Consider the following 23,077-nt stretch of genomic DNA (forward strand, 5'->3'; position numbering starts at 1 on the left):
GAATCAATTCCCCCCCGGAGATCAGGACTGCCTCCACCTTCCTTGCCTTTCGTAAACTCCTAAAAACCCATCTCTGTCATCAAGCATGGGGAAATAGATTCCCCCGGGCCGTTACGTTTTATGTCTCGGATGTATGACTGTTTTTTATATTAAGGGTTTTAAATTGTTTTAATTATTGGATTTGTTCTGTTTTGCTGTTGTGAGCCGCCCCAAGTCTTCGGAGAGGGATGGCATACAAATCTAATAAATAATAATAATTATAATTATAAAGAGAATATTTCGAGAGTGCTAGAGGTGGAACTCTTGCCTCACAATCAGGAGGCTGTAAGTTCAACCCTAGGTAGAGGCAGATATTTTTCTCTCTCGGCACGACGAGAATATATCTGCTTAACAGAAGAGGCAGCAGCCATCACGATCTCGGGAATGTTTAACATTTATTTAAAACTACTAAGCTTCCATCAGTTCTCTACTGACTTCCTCAGAGTGTAAAATGCCCATTGAAGAGATGCTTGCTTCAATGGGGATCTTACATTCTGATGAAATCAGTAGAGAACTGATGGAAGCTTATTAGTTTTAAATAAATTTTAAACATTCCATGATGGCTACTGCCTCTTCGTTTATAACTGGTTTGCATTTTTAGGACTAATACTTATACCTATACCTCACTTTTTTGGGACAATTATATAATTGTCCTAAATATGTGAGTTCCAGGGATAGTTTTAGGTAAAGAAATGATAGACATCACGAAGGTTCCATTCTCAAGAAAACTACTCAATATTTCTCTGACGTTTTCTGATGATGATCTCAGTGTACAGGGAGGAACATGATGAGGAGTAAATCTCATTTTTTTAAAAAATAGAGCCAGTTCTCTGGAGCTTCACAGCTTCTGTGGCTTCCCAACTTCCTTTAAATCCCAAGGAAGAAGTAAGATGTAAGATGTGGTTCTCTCCAGTTTAGAAGCCTTCAAAACTCTTTGGTTCTTTCCATGTTGGTTTGGGAAAGACCAAAAAAAAAGACAGCAAGAATTCATAATTCGAAATTCATAATTCTTCTTCTTCTTCTTCTTCTTCTTCTTCTTCTTCTTCTTCTTCTTCTTCTTCTTCTTCTTCTTCTTCTTCTGCTTCTTCTTCTTCTTCTGCTTCTGCTTCTTCTGCTTCTTCTGCTTCTTCTTCTTCTGTGAGTTGCCTTCAGTATTCAGTATTCTGTGAGTCTTCTGTGAGTTGCCTTCAGTATTTCTATTATTCCACAGGAATGGGTGACCTGTACCGATCTCCTGATTTCTTTGGATCGCCTTAACACCTTTGGGGATGACATTTTCAAAGATCCCAAAGTGCTTCAGTCTTACTATTATGCCATTTCGGACTTCTCCGTTGGGGGAAGGTAAGACAAAACTTTTATAAGAGGAAACCTCTCTGAGTAATTTTGGAGGGTGGGATGAGATGGCTTTTATCAATAGGAGGAGTAGCTCGGGGTCCCCTTTGGCCAAACTTCTGACAAGCAACGTCAATGGGGGAGACAGATTGTTAAGGAGTATGAAGAGTCACCCTTGAGTTATCAAGGATACACATATGCAAAAGAAATGTGGAATTCTAGCAGATATCCAGCAGATAGTCAGGGGATATGAGTAATGGCTCAGTCATACAAACCAGATACATTAAAGTGTATAAAATAGTATTTACTTTAGCAAATATTGCAGTCAAGTTAAACAGTCCAGTCATACGTAGTCAAATCAGTCAACAACTCTCAATACATTAACAAGCCTTAACTTGTACAACTTACAAATACATAAACTATCATCAAACACACAGTTCTTACTACAGCAGTCACAATGAGTCAGCACAAAATGAGCAGAAAAACACACAGAAAGAACCACGTGTCTGGCTCCCTCTTGTGGCAATTCCTAACACTAACCCTTAAAGCCATAGTGTTTCAATACATGCAAGCATTCATTGCTAGCTTGTTTATATATTGCCAAACATAACTGGTATGTACATAGTACTAACACAGATTCACTTAAGAACCATGTTACTAACTGAACCACTGAAGTGATTCATTGAAATAATGGGACAACACTGACTTAACAAATGTCTCGCTTAACAGCAGAAATTTTGAGCTCGATTGTAGCTGTAATTCGAACATATTGCCTGTATGTATAATTTAGAATTACCATCTTTTTTTTTTCTTTTAATGTTAGGTGGATCATCTTTTGATTAATAGATTTTCTTGGTGAAGTCAAGCAAGCAGGGATGGAATTCTCTACATTGTCTTATTCTCACTTATCATATTTTTGAGTATAAGATGCACCTTATTCCACTCTAAAAGGGGCTGAACATTTGGCTGTATCTTATACTCCAAATGTAGGGGTGGTTTGGGTTTTTTTTTCTGAAGCTTTTTTCTTCGAGCCCTAACAAGGTGCTAACTATATTCCCTGGCTTGCAGGCTTTTTTCATTGCTAATTGCTCAGAAGGTTTTTTTTCCAGATCCAATGAGGTGCTAACGATCTTCACAGCTTGCAGGATTGTTACTCTCTCCAAAGAAGGTTTTTTCCAGCTCTAAGTCTTTGCAGGCCTGTTTTCATTGCTACTCGCTCTGAATAAGAGTTTTTTCAGCTCTAACGCTAGCAATCTTCCTGGCTCTTACAGGCTTGCATGCTTTTTCATCGCTACTTGCTCCAAATAAGGATTTTTTTCAGCCCTAAGTCTTTGCAGGCTTTTTTTTCCTTGCTACTCACTCTGAATAAGGGTTTTTCAGCTCTAACACTAACAATCTTCCAGGCTCTTACAGGCTTGCTTGCCTTTTCATCGCTACTTGCTCCAAATAGGGATTTTTTTCAGCCCTAAGTCTTTGCAGGCTTTTTTTTCCTTGCTATTCGCTCTGAATAAGGGTTTTTTCAGCCCTAACACTAACAATCTTCCAGGCTCTTACAGGCTTGCATGCTTTTTCATCGCTACTTGCTCCAAATAAGGATTTTTTTCAGCCCTAAGTCTTTGCAGGCTTTTTTTCCCTTGCTGTTCGCTCTGAATAAGGGTTTTTTTCAGCTATAACCAGGGGATAATATAATGTGCTGAAGCTGACCAGACTAAGGACGCTAGCCAGATGAATACCTGGTAGGCAGATTTTTCCCCTATTTTCCTCCTGGAAAAACTAAGGTGTGATTTATACTCCGAAAAATACGTTGAAGAGCCCTCCCTCCCCGTTTTTAACCGTATGAAATCTGCCGTAGCGTTTTTGACTTCCACTTGAAACCTGAAACGCAGTCGCTTCTAGCCCGGTTTTAAGACAAGTGCCCTTCGTGTAAAGATTATGTCTCACTGATTTGAGCTATTGGAATTTTACGCCGCGTGCATGTCGGAGGATAACGGAAATAATCCACCAGGGCCCGGTTAAATCATATTTAAGCAGAAACGTTCCATAAAACATGTCTGGCAAGATGCTCATCACCTGACAGTGAGGGAGAGATTCCATTCCTAGATTTGATTAGGGAATTAGGCATTAAAATGTGATTAAAGTGCTATAACGCACAATTACAGCCTATCTGAAATAACTATTTTTTTAAAAAATCACGAAGATTCGTTAGAGGAGACGTCCAGCCATTTCAAATACAAACATTGGTTAGTGACTGTTTGAAGTTACAACGGCGCTGAAAAAAGTGACTTATGATCTTTTTTCACACTTAATGACCATTGTATCTTCAAAAATCCAGGCACATGGCAACCGGACTGTATTTAAGAACATATGATAAGAACATAAGAACCTAAGAAGAGTCCTGCTGAATCGGGCCAAAGCCCATCGAGTCCAGCATTCTGTGTCCCACAGTGCCCCCTCAATTGTCCATGGGGATCTTGAGCAGAAAGAGAAGGCAAAACCCTTCCTTTTCTTGACCCTCAATAAATGGGACCCAAGGGGACCCTGCCTGCCTCAACCAACATAGAAGCGGCAGTTGGACACCGTTTCAATCACCACCATGGATACACTTGGCATCCATGAATCTGTCTAATCCTGCCTTGAAGCTCTCCAGATTGACAGCTGTCACAACCTCTTCTGGAAGGGAATTCCATCAACCAAGGACCCTGTGGGTGAAGAAATATTTCCCTTTATTTGTCCTCACTTTCTTATCTGTGAGCTTTAGGGAGGGCCCCCTCGTCTTAGTATGGTGTGATAGAGAAAACAATTTTTCTCTATCCACCTTTTCTATCCCATGCAGGATTTTATACACTTCGATCAAGTCACCTCTTCAACACCGTCTTTCAAGGCTGAAGAGACCAAGGCATTGCAACCTGGTTTCATAAGGGAGGGGCTCCATTTCCTTGATCATTCTTGTTGCCCTTTTTTGCACCTTTTCCAGTTCCATTATATCCCTCTTGAGGTGCGGTGACCAGAACTGTACACAGGACTTCAAGTGGGGTCTCACCATCGATTTGTACAGAGGCAATACAACACTTGCCGACTTATTTACTTTTATGTCAGTATAGTGGTACCTCTACTTACGAACTTAATTTGTTCTGTGACCAGGTTCTTAAGTAGAAAAGTTTGTAAGAAGCAGCAATTTTTCCCATAGGAATCAATGTAAAAACAAATAATGTGTGTGATTGGGGAAACCACAGGGAGGGTGGAGGGCCTGTTTCCTCCCAGGAGATTCCTAGAGATGCCCAACGGAGGCTTCTCCCTGCCTTTTCCGGCCCTGTTTCCTCCCAGGAGATTGCTAGAGAGGCCCCACGGAGGCTTCTCCATGCCTTTTCTGGCCCTGTTTCCTCCCAGGAGATTCCTAGAGAGGCCCCACGGAGGCTTCTCCTTGCCTTTTCTGGCCCTGTTTCCTCCCAGGAGATTCCTAGAGAGGCCCCACAGAGGCTTCTCCCTGCCTTTTCTGGCCCTGTTTCCTCCCAGGAGATTCCTAGAGAGGCCCCATGGAGGCTTCTCCCTGCTTTTTCCAGTTACAGTTTTGAAGGCTCGGATTTATAAGTGGAAAATGGTTCTTGAGAAGAGGCAAAAAAATATTGAACACCTGGTTCTTATCTAGAAAAGTTTGTAAGTAGAGGTGTTTGTAGGTAGAGGTACCACTGTATTTATGTCAGTCTCCGTATCCCAGGGTCATGTGACCTTCCCAGCCGGGCTCCAACAAGCAAAGCAAATGGGGAAGCACAGTTTGTTCAATGTCCTCATGATTCCCTTAACAACTGAATTGATTCACTTAACAATGGTGGGCATGAAATGAGGGAAAAGTCGCTTAGCAACTGTCCTGCTTAGCAGCAGAATTGCTGGGCTCGATGGTGGTCGAGGACTACCTGGGTTAGAAATTGCAATTACGTCTTCTTCTTCTTTTCACTAAGTTCATTATTTCTCCACTGAGCCAGTCATAAAATTGATGAAACGGTGGGCTATTTTTCACGAAAAGGGCTCCTTCCCTGCCAAAGCCTCTTTGAATATATTCCGTGTTTGCTCCGCTCGGAAAGAGAGGATATATATTTTCCTTGGACTCTTAGGTGGTCTCGGCACGCTGTGGTGTTTTTAAATGAGGTGTGTTACACCTTGCAAATTAAATATGATGGACGCTTTCCCTCGGTGGAGAGAGAAGAAAGGGAGAGATTCCCCAGAAGTCTGCTCTGAAAATATATATATATATATTTCTTTACTTTGGTCTCTTACCTTGCTAATTTTCACTGCCCGTGGCTTAGCTAGAGTCCCGAATTGTATCCTGTGGGAGAAAGGAAATAGATTTCTTATAAAATCCTAACAAGACCACCCTGGTTTTATTACTCGGTTATCTTAGACAGCTGGAACTTTTTAATACGCGGGAAAGGCTAACGACCTCTAGATCGCAGGAAGGGTCAGGGTGATGTTCTGCAGAGAGAAGGCGACCAAGGACGTCACACAATTTGATTTGTGTTGCTGGTCTCCAGCTTTGCTGATTGCATGTCCCAGACTAAGGGAAGGACATTTGGAAAGAGGGGGCATGGTAGGGATTGGATGGGGAGGCCATTGGCCTGACGTTGAACCCAGGGAGGTAGTAGCTAATGCGAGATGGAATGTTTTAGTTGTTCTACTCAGAAGTGTAGCGGTTATAGTATAGCATTTTAGGATTATCTAAAGCTCCATAGTGCTTTACAGCACTCTATGGGCAGTTTATACTTACAATCTTTCCCCCAACAATCTGGCTTGTCATTTTACCAACCTCGGAAGGATGGAAGAATGAGTCAACCTTGAGCTGGTCAAGGTCAAACTGCTGGCAGTGGGCAGAGTTAGCATTCTAACCACTGTGCCAATAGGTAGATGATGGATGGATGTATGACGGATAGATTTATTTATTTATTTATTTATTTATTTATTCGATTTTTATGCCGCCCTTCTCCTTAGACTCAAGGCGGCTTGCAACATGTTAGCAATAGCACTTTTTAACAGAGCTAGGCTATTGCCCCCACAATCCGGGTCCTCATTTTACCCACCTCGGAAGGATGGAAGATAATTGATAGATGGATGGATGGATGGATATATAGATGAATGGATGGATGGATGGATAGATAGATAGATAGATAGATAGATAGATAGATAGATAGATAGATAGATAGATACAGTAGATAGATAGATAGATAGATAGATAGATAGATAGATACAGTAGATAGATAGATAGATAGATAGATACAGTAGATAGATAGATAGATAGATAGATAGATAGATAGACAGACAGACAGACAGACAGACAGACAGACAGACAGACAGACAGACTCTTCTTGTACATGGTGATGGAACACCAACTACTTCTGAAGGCAATTATACTCAGTGGTATAAGAAAGAAATGGCAAATCAGTTGGAGGAGAACAATGCTTAAAGTATTGGAATAAATTGGTGGAGTAGGAGTAGGATAGGTTGGAGTAGTGCTGGAACAGAATGCTAGAATAGATCAGAGTAGCCTGGAGTAGAAATAACTTAGTGTTGGTTGGGAAAAGAGTAGGTTAGAGTAGAAAGAAGTAGGTTGGAGTAGAAATGCTGGAGGGGGAGCTGAAGAAGGTTGGAGTAATGATTGGAGTTGGAGGAGGTTAGAGTTGGAGCAAGCATTACTGCTAGAGTAGGTTGGAGTAATGTTAGAGAAGGAAGAGGACAGTATAATGTTCCAGTATGTAGGTTGAAATGATGCTGGAGCAGGAGCGTTCAAGAAGACTAACCTGTTGGTTAAGGAATTGGAGGAAGATTGCAAGACCTAATCCATGAGGGGAGGAGAGAGGGGATCCAGCCATTGGGACCACAATGTCCTTCATCAAGCACAGATAGTTCTCCAACACACCCAGGAGTAGTGGGGCCACAAATCTCCAAGATCTGCCTCTTGTGTCTTTGCCAGATGCAAGTGTAATGGCCATGCCACCGAATGCATCCCTAATGAAGAAGACCAACTGGTTTGCCTCTGTCAACACAACACTACCGGGGTAGACTGCGATATGTGCCAGCCGTTCTACCAGGACCGTCCCTGGGCAAGGGGTACCGCTGAATCAGCCAATGAATGCCTTCGTAAGTCCTCTTGGCTCGGTTTTAAGAGGGGGGGTCTCCATTCAATTCTTACAAGCAGCACATTCCCACCAACTCGTATCAGCTGACACACAAAAATAACAACACTGTGTGTCAGGATTGAGTCCATCACAACGGGCTTGAGGGATAAGATTCGGTAGTCAGAAAACCCTTCAACGCATCATGACTTCTTTTTTTGTAGGTGAGGTCTCCAGAACTGAGACCACATTTGGAGTACTGTGTTCAGTTCTGGAGACCTCACTTACAAAAAGATATTGACAAAATTGAATGGGTCCAAAGACAGGCTACAAGAATGGTGGAAGGTCTTAAGCATAAAACGTATCAGGAAAGACTTCATGAACTCCATCTGTAGAGTCTGGAGGACAGAAGGAAAAGGGGGGACATGATCGAAACATTTAAATATGTTAAAGGGTTAAATAAGGTTCAGGAGGGGAGTGTTTTTAATAGGAAAGTGAACACAAGAACAAGGGGACACAATCTGAAGTTAGTTGGGGGAAAGATCAAGAGCAACATGAGAAAATATTATTTTACTGAAAGAGTAGTAGATCCTTGGAACAAACTTCCAGCAGACGTGGTTGGTAAATCCACAGTAACTGAATTGAAACATGCCCGGGATAAACATATATCCATTGTAAGATAAAATATAGGAAATAGTATAAGGGCAGACTAGATGGACCATGAGGTCTTTTTCTGCCGTCAGTCTTCTATCTTTCTACGTTTCTTAACATATGTCATAGCCTTTAGAATTTTTTCCAGTATCATTACACTTTTCTGCCCATTTCTAACCTTCAATTAGCCTAAATGGTGCATCACCAGGTAACAATTTTTGAATCAAGGTGCTTCATATCCACTAATTTAAAGAAAAAAAACTTTTAAAAATCCAAGACCCATTCCTCCTGTGGGAACTGAAATTTTCAGGAAGTTCAAACCATCCCCGTTCACTAAGTTGTATCCACCGCAACATACTCACAGTGCTGTGTTTGTGATTTTTGACACTACCTGCTGGTTTCCCATATGAAATGTCAATGGGCAAACCAGCGGGAAGCCAAAAATCATTCCCCCATCTATTGCTCTGTTGCTGACCCATGCTGATTGTCCCTTCAGGCAAGAAAGTATTGACAAAGCGTGACCCAATGATCACAGATTGTCTAATAGCATCTGCAAATACTATTAGTAACTCGGTACTCGTCATTCATTGATTCCGGGAGGCACAGGGAGTACCAAAAACAATGAGTACCAAACAATTTTTCCCACAAGGAATAATTTAGTGAGTCACAAAACAGCTGACAACCGACAAGCTCAAGCTTGTTCGTTGAGTATCAAACAAACAACGAGTACCAGGACAAAATTTTTATGTCAAATCCCAAATTCGATGAGTTTATTATTTATTTAGAAACATAGAAACATAGAAGTCTGACGGCAGAAAAAGACCTCATGGTCCATCTAGTCTGCCCTTACACTATTTCCTGTATTTTATCTTAGGATGGATATATGTTTATCCCAGGCATGTTTAAATTCAGTTACTGTGGATTTATCTACCACATCTGCTGGAAGTTTGTTCCAAGGATCTACTACTCTTTCAGTAAAATAATATTTTCTCATGTTGCTTTTGATCTTTCCCGATTTATTTATTTATTTATTTATTGGATTTGTATGCCGCCCCTCTCCGCAGACTCGGGGCGGCTAACAACAGTGACAAAAAACAGAATGTAAAAATCTAATATTACAACAGTTAAAAACCCTTGTTATAAAAACCAATCATACATACAAACATACCATGCATAAATTGTAGAAGCCTACGGGGAAAGATTTTCTCAATTCCCCCATGCCTGATGGCAGAGGTGGGTTTTGAGGAGCTTACGAAAGGCAAGGAGGGTGGGGGCTATTCTAATCTCTGGGGGGAGTTGGTTCCAGAGGGTCGGGGCCGCCACAGAGAAGGCTCTTCCCCTGGGCCCCGCCAACCGACATTGTTTAGTTGATGGGACCTGGAGAAGGTCCACTCTGTGGGACCTAACTGGTCGCTGGGATTCGTGTGGCAGAAGGCGGTCCTTGAGTTTCAAAGCAGTCTGCAGAGAGCGGCGCATACAAATCTAATAAATTATTATTATTATTATTATTATTATTATTATTATTATTATTATTATTAGTTGAATACCAAGGTACCACTGTAAAAGAAACAGTATAGTTCCCTGCTATCAAGGACCTTACAATTTGAAGTACGACAACAAGGCTTAGTTTTATAAGAATAAAAACAATCCATTCTCCTGTCTTTATCTAGCGTGCAACTGTAGCAGTAGATCAGAGGAATGCTATTATGACTGGGAACTCTACCGGCGCACCGGGCATGGTGGCCATTGTGTGAATTGCCGGGGCAACACCGCTGGACCCCACTGTGAATACTGTCGGGCAAATTTTTATCGTTGGGGTGATGAGATGGCGTGTCAGCCCTGCAATTGCAACCAAGCAGGTAGGGTATTGGGAAGATGGGACTATACTTTATATCAGCGGTCACTGACTCGTGGTCTGTGGACCACTGGAAGGGGACATGAGGACCTTCCAGTTCTAAGCAGGAAACAGAGTGATGCTACCCGGACATTGCTTGAAACCCTGTAGTGATGGAGCCTCTATATTCAAGAAGCAGGCAAATCCCTTTTGACTTTATTTCCCCTTGTCCCTCTTTTATTTCTTTAATGGGGGTCCAGATTTAATGGATGGACATTGAAGCCTAAGATTGGGTCATCTTGTTATTGCTGCTGTCTTCTGGTTATTGTTTCTTTCTTCTTTCCTCTTCTTATTCTTTCTGTCTTCTCATTATTGCTTCTGCCTTCTTTCGTCTGTCTTTTTCTTATTCCTTCTGACTTCTTCTTATTCCTTCTGACTTCTTCTTATTCCTTCCATCTTCTACTTGTTCTTTCTGTCTTCTTCTTATTCCTTCTGTCTTCTCATTATTACTTCTGTCTACTTATTGCTTCTGTCTTCTCATTATTACTTCTGTCTACTTATTGCTTCTGTCTTCTCATTATTACTTCTGTCTACTTATTGCTTCTGTCTTATTCCTTCCATCTTTCTAGGTTCTTTGGATCCTCAGTGTGATGCTGCAGGCAAGTGTGAGTGTAAAGCGACAGTGACAGGCTGGAAGTGTGAGCGATGCCAAGAAGGATTCCATTCTCTGAGTGGAGGAGGGTGCAGGTGAGCAACAAGGAAGGAAGAATGGAAGTAATCACCTGCTCTTTTGTGGAATGTGTAACTGCTGATATGAAATGGACTGCTCACTTCTGGATTCGTTTTTGCAGACCTTGTGCTTGTAACTCTGCTGGAAGTTTGGGTGTGTGTGACCCCAATTCAGGGCACTGCAGGTGCAAGAAGAAAGTGGAAGGATACCTGTGCAACAGGTAAGTTAAATGTTTGAAAACTGAAATCTCTTCTCTTCTTTTTAATCTACCTCTCTTTTCCTCTTCATAAATAACTTGACAGAATCTGTTGTTTTCTTCCTGCGGTTTCCATTGATGCTATTGAGCACAACAATTTCTTATATATGTGAGTAAATAGACAGAGAGGCAACCATAACTGAAGGTCCCAAAACATCCCTGATTGCATTGCCAAATTTTGATGGGAAAAGGTAAAATTTTGGGAGTGCAAGTTAGAATTTTAAAACACCCATGAGACAATGAAAATACAATACAAAAATAGAAGCTGAACATTGGAGATACGACTTATTTTTTCCCCATCTAATGTTTCCCTCTATATTTTTTTAAGAAGATGAACTTTTTTTCACCACAATACCAGAGGTTCTGCTGGTTGTAAGATAAACCATGAAACAATCTCCATAGCCAAAAACATAGTGTACCTCATTTACATTGAACAAATAAGCACAATGAGTCTTTAATAGTCAAGATTTTGAATAATAGCTGGGACTTGAAACTTGGAAGGAACCAAATTGATTGGTCTCAAACTACTATCCATCCATCCTTTGTTAGAACAACATGTTCTGTGTTGAGCTGTCCAAGGTCCTGAAAGATGGCACCATTTCACCAACTTACACCCTCCACCGATCTTTCTTGACGACTTTCTTTGATCTGTAGAGCTCATTGACATTTTGAAACCTGGATGTTCCATGATAACAACTCACACACACACACGCACAAACACACACGCACTGCTCCCACATAGAATACAAGAGGGTTAGAGAGGGTTAGCATGGCCGCTCTCTACTCCCAGTAAAAGTTGTATGTCAGAAGAATGATTACTCAGAACTACAGGATTATGAGAGCCTTACGTGATGAAGGCTCAATGCAGAGAAGAGAAGACAGAGAGGCCCTCAATAGAAGGGGATCAAAATAGAAGAAATATAGAATGGGATCAAGTAGTTAAGAGAACTGTTGGACAATATTCACCATTTAATAGTTGAATGGATTGTTGGCATCCAGATTACTTCTGGAACATCATGAACTATTTAATGTTTCACATTGTTCCTCTTAGAAAATCTCTCTCTTTCTCTCTCTCTCTCTTTCACACACACACACACACACACAGCTGGAACATCTGGTCAGGGAAAAACAAAAACCTCTTGACTTCTTTAACATTTCATCCTGAGAACAGAACAGAACATTGTTTTCCATGTCAGCTCTCTTCTCAAAAAGGAAAGCTCCATCTATTCGCCTCATTTATTTTTTTGGGAAGGTGGGGAGATCTTGTTGCACTACTAGGAGCTATTTGGATTTCAGAGGCTGAAGCTTTACTTACCAAATAGTTCCCTGTTTGTTGTTTTATTTAAAAGGAATCTGAGTGAAGTATCCTTGGAAGAGAAAGCCGAGGAACTAAATCATAATAAATGAAATAAAATCTGTTGGGTGGTGGAGCATTTGGCAGCTCTCAAAAGAGGAATGCCAAGCAAAATTGAAGATCATATGTTTAGAGATCATCCACTTACTTTGTTGTTGTTAAGAAATTCCTATTTTTTTTCTCTTTTTGGACGGGGCAGGGGGCTTTTAATTTTACAAAGAATTGGCCCTGCTTTCCATAAAAACCATCTTCTTCTCTGAAGGAGCCTTATTTGTAGTTCTGTTCACACAGATGTCAGCCTGGTAGTTTTAACCTACAACCTCACAACTCAGAAGGATGCACAAGTTGTTTCTGCTACGGACACTCGACTGTCTGCACAACAGCTGCAGGATACGAACCCCGTGACGTTGTTTCCGACTTCACGCAAGGTAGGTGAGAAAATGTAATTCCTCCAAAGAATGGGATGTAGAGGTTCCCATTGCAGATCGCGTCTCCTATCTGGAGCTTGGTTTCCTTCCTGCTCAGAGTTTGATCCCTTCCCTCCTTTGATTCTTGATCCTAGCCTTTCCCAAAGAAGGCTGGAGTCAAATTTGGACAACTATTGGTCCAAATGTTATAGGATTTCCTGCTTAAGCAGAGGGTTGGACTAGAAGACCTCCAAGGTCCCTTCCAACTTTGTTACTCCATTAAGGTGGTTGGGGCATCTGAGAACAGACCTTACTTGTTCTCTTTGCAGACTAGGGTCAAATGCCATGGAGCTTGGCCAGACCAAGGAAATAAGAAACTCTGTGATGTTTTGATGGGTGAAAACAGAATCGTGGAAACCGTCATCATGCCAGCCCTTCAAGTTACAGAATTAGAGAATAACAGAGTTGGAAGGGACCTTGAAGGTCTTCTAGTCCAACCCCCTGCCCAAGCAGGAGACCCTATACCATTCTAGACAAATGGATGTCCAACACTTTCTTAAATGCCTCCAGTGAATGGACCATCCAAAATTTCTGAAGGCAAGCCATTCCACAAACGAAGAAACAACCACTGCAATGCTTCCAGAAATACTGTGTTAGACTAGATTAGAATAACAGAATCTTGGAAGCTTTCAAGAATGGAACAATTATCTTCCTGCAATGTTATAATAAAAGTAGAATTAGTTTAGATGATTTTGTCATCTATCCATCTATCTATCTATCTATCTATCTATCTATCTATCTATCTATCTATCTGTTTACCTACCTACCTACCTATCTATCTACCTACTTACCTACCTACCTATTTATTTAAACTATCTATCATCTATCTGTCTGCCCATCTGTCTGTCTGTCTGTCTATCTTGTCTGTCTGTCTGTCTGTCTATCTATCTATCATCTACCTATCTATGTATCTATCATCTAAATATCATTATCCATCTTTCTACCTATCTATCTATGTAAGCTATTTATCATATATCATTTATCTATCTATCATCTATCTGTCTAACTATATCATCTATCTGTCTATCTACCTGCCTGCCTGTCTACCATATATTTATTTATCTATCCATCCATCTATCCATCCATCCCTCCAGAACAATCTTAAGGAACAGGAGGAAAAACTGGTATCAAACCAGCAATTAGATAAAATAAATCTGGGACGCAGCTGTCCCATATATCCTGTGTGGAGCATTTGAAAGGTATTTGGGGGTACATCACACTGTCCCTGGGGATTGGGGAACCTTTCATTCAGTTGAAGATCCCCAAAAGATATATTATCTGAACTATTAAATCCGTGCTGTGCTATGAAAAGCGTTTGAGCCAATTATTCTTTGCAGAATCCTTCAAACATCTGGATCATTCATGTTGGGTTTTTTCAAAATAGCTTTATTTAAGTGAGGCCACGTAGCTTTGTCTTTAAAAGCAAACAGCCCCTGCGTGGGTGTGGGTGTGTGTACGGACGGAGTGTGAAACGGCACCCTATTAAAATCCATCCTGATTATATTTAAAATGGAATGTGAATTGCCACATTAATTTTAATGCGTTCTTGGGTTTGTAGCAGAATTAACCTTTGCCTCTGTTTAGCATGGAAAATCCAACCTATTTCTGCTTGGCCACTTAAGGGCAACGTTTTTAAAGCTCCGGGATAATTGTATTTTTTTTAATAAAAAAATAAAAGCGCCGCACTCTTTCAGTGACATGTAATTAAAGATGCAATCTTTTCTTCTCTCCATGAGTAAGGATACTAAGGATTGGTTTAGACTAGATGAATGTCTTATTTTTCTTCCCCCGTTTTTTAAATCCAGGATCCGATGGCTGGAAAGCAGAAAATTCAGATGGCAGAGAGATTTTATTACACTGGGATGGAGACGTCGTCTTCGTAGACCAACATGAACAGGAGGTGACTGGTTTTAAGGCCCCAGGTAGGGCAGCTCCTTGCTAAACCTGTTGGAATAGAATAGAATAGAATAGAATTAGAGGAGAGTAGAATAGAATAGAGAATAATAGAGAACATAGAATAGAATGAGTAGAGTAGAGTGGAGTGGAATAGAGATTAGAATTAGAATTAGGATAGAATAGGAATAGAAATAGACCTTGAAGGTCAAACAGGAGAACCTACACCATCTCACACAAATGATTATCCTCTCTGTTATTACCTCACTTAGTGACAGAAATTTGGGGCTCAGTTGTGGTTTTGTAAGCCAAGCACTGCCTGTAATTTCTGGCAAGGGATAATTTCTTCCATGTCTGTTCTTGGTTCGTCTTCTCCCACTCCGCTTAGAGAAATTCCTAGGCAATCAGCGTTTCAGCTACGGCCAGCTGCTCTCCGCGGTCCTTCACTTCGAAGACAACACAACGGGCATTTCTTCTCCTACCGTCCAGTTAATTTTGGAAGGGAATGGGGTCCTTTTATCAGCGAGACACGAGAACCCAGAAGAAAGAGGGAACGAAATTCCGTGCAAAGAACGGATCGTGTCCTTTAGGTACCAGCCTGCTTTGGTTCGCAACTTGGTTGCAAAAGATAAATTGTGTTGTTTTTCCTCTGCAATTCTTCATACAGGAAAACGTCATAGATATAGCTATCTCGTTAAAGTTATAAATAGCTGATGGCAATTATTCCAGATTATTCTAGATCGGAGAAAACCTAATGTGGTTGTTCATTGTTCTGGGGTTTTAAAGCTGAGTTTTGCCATTCCTAAATGGAAGCTTTGTTGCACATACTAAACAGCTCTTTAAAATAGCTGATTTTTACCAACGACTTGTAAAAACCATTGCTACACTCAGGGTTGTAGGCTGAGAAACATAGCAGCAAAGGAAGGGAAGATGGGGAGAGAAAACAGATTTAGCTGAAAACTTAGATCTTAAGATGGGAACACTGTATTTTCAGAGTATAAGACACACCTTAGTTTGGGGGAGGAAAATAGGGCAAAAATAGCTACCTGGTGTTGTGGTTAGCTCTGGCCCAGCTCCTGCCCCAAGGAATGTTGAGGTGGATGTGGGGGAGACATCCACATGCCGCAGGCCTGTTTTGCTCCCAGTAGAATCTGCCGACGAAGTCTCCTCTGACCAAGGAAGCGTGAGTGACAGGAAAGAGGGGAGTTTGGCAGACAGCCCAGGAGGAGATCAATCATCCGTATCATCCCTGGATTCTGAACAAGAACGTATGACAGACCCACGCATGCGTAGAGTGATGCATAGGAGACAACAACTGAAGGATTATTACAAGAGAAAATGAGGCTACCTGTGGTTGGGTGGGGCTGCTGTAATTAGTGCTACAGATAAAAGTGCAGCTTGGTGGTTTAGCCTCATGGAAGTTTATCTGATTCATTGTTTCGTCAAGATCATGGTTTTTGCTGTTCAGGATTGTGTGTGTGGACTCTCTGGACTTTAGAATTGGACTCAATTTCCCAGTTATTGGGTGAGCAATTGGACTGCATTTAACCTGTGCCTTGTGTGTACCAGAAAATCCCTTTGACATTTAAAAAGGGAACTGTTTCTGTTTTTCTGTTTATAAAAACTTTTGAGTTTTCCTTTTATCGTGTGGTGTGTGTCTTCCTGGACTAATTACCCTGTAATTACGGGTGGTTGAGACATGCCGGCAGAACACCCACCAGGTATACATCTGGCTAGTATCCTTAGTCTTGTCAGCTTCGACACATTATTTTATCCCCTGGTTAGGGATGAAAAAAAACTTTTTCAGAGGGAGTAGCAATGAAAACAAGCCGGCAAAGAGGGCTGGAAAAAAAAACTTGTTTGGAGTAGCAATGAAAAAAAATCCTACAAGATTGTTAGCACCTCATTAAGGTTGGTGGGGGGAAGCTTCAAAAAAAAAGAAAGCTACATTCAGATTATAAAACACACACAAATTTTCAGCCTCCTTGAGTGGGGGGAAAGGTGTGTTTTATACTCTGACAAATACAGTAATTCTGGTTGAAATAAGGCTAGAATTAGGTGGTTAGATGAGAAGTAATAAACCACTTGGGAATGTCTAGCTTCCTTAGACTTTTCAACTGCAAAACTGCTAGTAGGTCATCCTACCATTCATTTAGTGACCATTCAAAGTTGCAATAGCACTCGAAAAAGTGACTTATGCCCCTTTGTCCCGTGATCATTGCAGCCTCCCCATGATCACATGTCTGGTTGACGGGACCTGGAGAAGGCCGACTCTGTGGGACCTAACCGGTCGCTGGGACCCATGCAGCAGAAGGCGGTCCTACAAGTAATCTGACCCAATGCCACGTAGGGCTTTATAGGTCATTACTGTTGTGGTTGGCCCAGCTCCTGCCCCAAGGAATGTGGAGGTGGATGCAGGGGAAACATCAACATGTCATAGGCCTGTTTTATTGCCGACAGAGTCAGGTAGTGAAGTTTCCTTGGAAGAAGAAGAAGAAGGTAGGGGTGACTTGGAAGAGGGGCGCTTGGCAGACAGCCCAGGAAGCCAATCTCCATTGTCTTCGGTAGATTCGGATGAGGAATTGCTAGACCCACGCACGCGCAGAGTTATGCATAGAAGAGACCAATTGAAGAAATATTACAGGCGATAGAGAATCCACCTGTGGTTGGGTGGGGCTCACGTAATTATAGCAGCTGTTAAATTGGCAGCGTGCGGGCTGAGAAGTGTGGAGATTATCTGATCATAGTTGTTGAGAGTCATGGAGTTTGAGAAAATAAATCCTTGTAAGTTTTTGCAACGTCTGGAACAAACAGTATTTGTGCCGAACTTCACAGTACTGGTTTATTGCTTGTTATCGGACTGTAATCCATTACTGCCTTGTTTATACAAGAAATCCCCTTTGAATTCTGAAAGGGAGTTTTGCTTCTCTTTTGTTGAGATAAAAAACATTTACTGGACTTCTACTGAGTGTGTGTGTCTGTTTTGAGCCAATTTCCTTTTCATCGGAGGCTTGTACTAGAAGCCGGCAGAACAATTACCAACACTTTGAATTGTGTCCGGAAACCAATGAGCAACCAATGCAGTCTGTGGAGTGTTGGAGAGATGTGGGCGAACCTAGGTAACCCCACAATAGGTCTCTCAGCCGCATTCTGCACGATCTGAAGTTTCCGAACACTTTTCAAAGGTAGCCCCATGTAGAGAGCATTGCAGTAGTCGAGCCTCGAGGTGATGAGGGCATGAGTGACTGTGAGCAGTGAGTCCCGGTCCAAATAGGGCCACAACTGGTGCACCAGGCGAACCTGGGCAAACGCCCCGATCGCCACAGCCGAAAGGTGATAGTCCAAAATGTGTAACGTGCCACAGGTGTCTTCCTAAAGGCAGGTTATTTTAATTTTTTTTAACGAAGTAATGACCACACCGGGCTCTGCGACGCCCTTTGATGTTGTTCAATTAACTCTAACCACTGCTGGCAATCAGCAGGATGAGCCGATCAATGCCACATCCAGAGCTATAAATATCCAGAGAGCAGTGGGTTTCTGCAGGAGGGGATTAAAGGTTTTTATTTTATTTTTTTAAATAGTCTTTATTAAATATTTACATTAAAAAGGGAAACAAAAAAGTATAATACATAACATAGCAATCATATCAATTATACAAAAACAGAAAAAGAAACAGGAAAGAGATTAAGAATGGGGTAAATAAAGAAATACTCTTTATTTATTCTCTTCTATATATTATAAATATATTCTATATATTATAAATATATTTTATTTATATATATATTTATATATATATTTATATAAGTATATATTTATATATATAATATATAAATATATATATGTGTGTGTCACATGTTTTTTTGATGAATTTGAAAATTAAGGGAGACTAGGATAGATCTATTTCAGCCTTACTTTGGCCTCATCAGCTAGCCATACCCACTGGGACTTGAACCTGCAACCTTTGCCTTGTAAGGCAGAGAATTAACCTCTAGGCTACAGTATCCAATTCCTTCAGCTCTGCACCAGGGAAGGGTTACATATTTTTGTGTCGAATCACCCTGGTGTATTGAAGGAACATCACAGCTCCTTATTTGCCTCTCAGCCCAACCCAGGGCCATTTCCAAGGCAGTTAATTTTTTTGATAGCCGACAATTCTATCTCTATGTGTCACATGTTTTTTTGCTGAATTTGAAAATTAAGGGAGACTAGGATAGATATGTATATATATATAATTTATAATATATATATTATAAATATATTTTATTTATTCTCTTCTATACTCTCTTTGATACATTCTACTCGTATATATCCTCTATAACCTTCATTGTGTATTATTGTGTATTGGACAAAACAAAAAAATAAACAAATAAAAATAATAAAATTAGAAAGAGGGGGAGTTTAGGGAAAGGGGGAAGGGGAGGATGTGTCAGCTATATGGCTCACACCTCGATAATATACGACCTCAGATTTTGAGAGTGTGTTAGGTGTGCATTTCCCCTCGTTTTTGTTTATTCATAGTAATCTAGTTTGTGAAAATTGTATCAATAGTGCTTAAATACCATGAATATTTGTCTACATAGTCAATATTTGGGGTTTAGTTTGTAGGGTTTGGTATATGTCTTCAGGATGTCTCAATCAATGTCTTTTGCGACATGAGCTACGAAGTTTTTTTCGTTTCATATCGTGTTGATGGAAGGTAGAGTAAATAAGTAATTTTTTTTTTGAGATAACCAATGGTACCATTTCTCCCAGGTCTTGTAGAAATACGATTCGTCCCTCTTTTGGATCTCCATTGTCAGTTTATTTATTTTATTTATTTATTTTATTTATTTATTGGATTTGTATGCCGCCCCTCTCCGCAGACTCAGGGCGGCTAACAACAGCAATAAAACATTATATAACAAAATCCAAAACTAAAAACAGTTAAAAACCCATTATATAAAAACCAATCATACATACCGACATACCATGCATAAAATTGTAAAGGCCTAGGGGGAAAGGGTATCTCAGTTCCCCCATGCCTGGCGGCAGAGGTGGGTCTTAAGAAGCTTTCGAAAGGCAAGGAGGGTGGGGGCAATTCTAATCTCTGGGGGGAGTTGGTTCCAGAGGGGTGGGGCCACCACAGAGAAGGCTCTTCCTCTGGGTCCCACCAAGCGACATTGTTTGGTTGACGGGATCCGGAGGAGACCCACTCTGTGGGACCTAACTGGTCGCTGGGATTCGTGCGCAGGTTTTTATTTTTTTAAAACACAGACAGACGCACACCTAGTTTGAGCAAGTACCTGTTCATCCTTCAGGTGACCTTTCTGCAAAGGTTTGTTCCCGGGTCGCTTTGTTGCAGGTTGCAGGAGGCAGAAGAGGCCATGGGTTCGGTTCTGTCGCCTTTCCAGTTTCAGCGGATGCTTTCCAACCTGACGACGCTTCGTATCCAAGTTAAAAGTAAACCCAGATCAGGTAAGCGGAAGCACCGAAGAAGCTTAATTCTCATTAGTTTCAGGGAGAAACATGAAACTTGTAGGGCCCACTGAGAAAGTTACGTCCAGTTCTGCAAACCACGATAGAAAAATTATACTTTGGAAAGCATGTAGAGAAGAGCAATGAAAATACTGATACTGGTTCAGGAATAGGAGTGTGCGTGCAATACTTCTGTGCACAATAGCTGTGTTTCAATATTTGAGGGTTTGCCCCAAAGAAGAAGGAGTTCAGCTATTCTCCAAAGCACCTGAGGGTAGAACAAGAAGCAACGGGTGGAAACTAAACAAGGAGAGAAGCAACTTAGAACTAAGGAGGAATTTCCTGAAAGTGATATCAGTGGAACTGCTTGCCTCCAGAAGTTGTGAATGCTCTAACACTGAAGAAGAGATTGGATAACCATTTGTCTGAAGGGGTGTGGGGTTTGGATTGGAATAGAAGACTTCAAGAAGGCAGGAGAATTTTCACCCTCCCTTTAAAACTCGTGCTTCTTTCTCTGCAGGCAGAATTGCACTCAAGGAGGTTCGCCTGGCATCTGCACGTCCGGGTTTCTCCCAGCAGGCTCCATGGGTTGAAGAATGCCTCTGCCCCCAGGGCCACCAAGGCCGATTTTGCGAGTTTTGTGCTCCGGGTTACAAACGGGAGATCGCTTGGGGTGGGCCCTTTGCAAGTTGCGTGCCTTGTACTTGCAACCAGCATGGGACCTGCGATCCTAATTCGGGTGAGCGTAAAGTTTTGTTCCTTCCCCTCTTTATCCCAAAGGTTTTTTTTTAATTTCCAAGAGGTGACTGCACTTCCTGTTTTTTCTCTGAAGAGGTTTCACTTCTCATCCAAAAAGCTTCTTCAGCCTCTTTGTCATTAAAGAAACATAGAAACCGAGAAGATTGACGGCAGAAAAAGACCTCCTGGTCCATCTAGTCTGCCCTTATACTATTTCCTATATTTTATCTTAGGATGGATCTATGTTTATCCCAGGCAGGTTTAAATTCAGTTGCTGAATTCCCACAGCTGCTGGAAGTTCGTTCCAAGCATCTACTCCTCTTTCAGTGAAATAATATTTTCTCACGTTGCTTCTGAAAACCAGAACGTTAAGTTGGCTCTTGAAAAAAGCACCTTCAGTACTCTGATCTGACTGTTCTCTAAAGCAGTGTTTCCCAACCTTGGCCACTTGAAGATATTTGGACTTCAACTACCAGAATTCCACAGCCAGCATTGCTATTAGATTTGTTCCATTGTTATACTGCTTTTATTGTTGTTGTGAGCTGCCCCGAGCCTTCGGAGAGGGGCGGCATACAAATCTAATAAATTGAACTGAATTGAATCTGGGAGTTGAAGTCCAAATATCTTCAAGTGGCCAAGGTTGGGAAAAACATCTCTAAAGCGACATTATTTTATTTTATTTATTTATTTATTGGACTTTTATGCCGCCCCTCTCTCAGGACTTGGGGCAGCTCACAACATACAATAAAACAATATACTACATCTTAAATCCAATAAATCAAAATTAAAAACTCCCAAACCATAAGAACAGTCATTTCATTGGATCAACTTTCTCTCAACACAAACGGCAAAAAATGGCTCAATGGGCCAACCGAAAATTTGTTCCGGTTGGCCCTCTTGGCTATTTTTTGCTCTCCGCAGACTCCAGGAGGTTTTTCTGAACCCTGAGAAGAGCTAAAAACAGCCCAACAGGCCTACAAGAAGTCTGGAAGCTTCAGTGAGACCTATGTGCATCCACAGTGCGCAAATACGGGACACAGTGGGGGGGTTGGGCGCATGCACACGTATGCATGCTATCACACGCTTTCTAAGGTTTCCTTGTCTCTGTTCCTTCCCTCCTCTCCCTCCTCTCCCTTCCACAGGCATCTGCCAATGTCTACACAACACCGAAGGGCCTGCTTGTGAGCGATGTATTGTGGGGTTCTACGGCAATGCTTTCCTTGGGCAGCCTGAGGACTGCCAACCTTGCCCGTGTCCGGGTCAAGGGCCTTGCGCAACCATGCTGGACAGCAAAGAAGTGGTCTGCACACACTGTCCCCTAGGACAGAGAGGTGGGTGACCCCACACTAGAGCTCCCAGCCCACAGTCTCAAATGCCAAGCAACCCTGGCCCAAATACAATGCTCACCGAGGGAAAATATATATCGTATTTTTCGGAATATAAGATGTCCTTTTCCCCCCCTAAAAGAGGCTGGAAATTTGAGTGCATTTTGTACTCCGAATGTAGCTTTTTCGAAGTTTTTTTTCCACCCCCAACTAGGTGCTAATGATCTTCCCAGCTCTTACGTTGCAAGTTCTTTCATTGTTACTCTTTCCGAATAATGTTTTTCCAGTCCTTAGTCTTCGCAGACTTTTTTTCATTGTTCTACTTGCTCTGAATAAGTTTCTTTCCAACTCTAACAAGGTGCTAACGATCTTTCCAGCTCTTATCTTGCAGGCTCTTTCATTGTTACTCTCTCCAAAGAATGTTTTTCCAGCCCTAAATCTTTGCAGGGGTTTTTCCATTGTTCTACTTGCTCTGAACAATTTTTTCCAGCCCCAATGATGTGCTAACAATGTTCCCAGCTCTTACCGGCTTGCAAGCTCTTTCACTGTTACCCTCTCCTAACCAGGAGATAAAATAATGTGATGAAGCTTACCAGACTAAGGACGCTAGCCAGATGAATACCTGGTGTTCTGCTGGCGTGTCCCAACCGCCCATAATTACAGCATAATTAGTCCAAAAAGACACACACCACACGATAGAAGGAAAACAAAAGTTCTTTATCCACAGAAAAGCAGAAAAAACACCCTTTTTAAATGCCAAAGGGATTTTCTGGTACACACAAGGCACAGGGTAAATGCAATCCAATTTCTCACCCAGTAACTGGGAAATTGAGTCCAATTCCAAAGTCCAGAAATTCCACACACAGTCTTGAACAGGGAAACAGCAAACCACGATCTTGACGA

At 41.5% G+C, this 23,077-nt stretch overlaps 1 protein-coding gene across 2 annotated transcripts in view; it reads left to right on the forward strand.

Moving 5' to 3' along the window:
- The window catches only part of LAMC3 (laminin subunit gamma 3), a 58,105-nt gene that overhangs the window by 11,349 nt on the left and 23,679 nt on the right, over window positions 1-23,077 (forward strand). Inside the window, exons 3-13 of one of the 2 annotated variants that reach the window (XM_070758483.1) lie at window positions 1,250-1,380; window positions 7,331-7,497; window positions 9,794-9,982; window positions 10,587-10,704; window positions 10,809-10,907; window positions 12,589-12,725; window positions 14,570-14,686; window positions 15,046-15,247; window positions 19,999-20,111; window positions 20,632-20,850; window positions 21,992-22,180. In XM_070758483.1, coding sequence (XP_070614584.1) covers window positions 1,250-1,380; window positions 7,331-7,497; window positions 9,794-9,982; window positions 10,587-10,704; window positions 10,809-10,907; window positions 12,589-12,725; window positions 14,570-14,686; window positions 15,046-15,247; window positions 19,999-20,111; window positions 20,632-20,850; window positions 21,992-22,180 — 1,681 coding nt within the window. The remainder of the gene's footprint in view (window positions 1-1,249; window positions 1,381-7,330; window positions 7,498-9,793; window positions 9,983-10,586; window positions 10,705-10,808; window positions 10,908-12,588; window positions 12,726-14,569; window positions 14,687-15,045; window positions 15,248-19,998; window positions 20,112-20,631; window positions 20,851-21,991; window positions 22,181-23,077) is intronic. The other variant, XM_070758484.1, reaches the window with a different exon arrangement.

Source organism: Erythrolamprus reginae, chromosome 8, assembly GCF_031021105.1.
Source record: "Erythrolamprus reginae isolate rEryReg1 chromosome 8, rEryReg1.hap1, whole genome shotgun sequence".
Taxonomy (NCBI): Eukaryota; Metazoa; Chordata; class Lepidosauria; order Squamata; family Dipsadidae; genus Erythrolamprus; species Erythrolamprus reginae.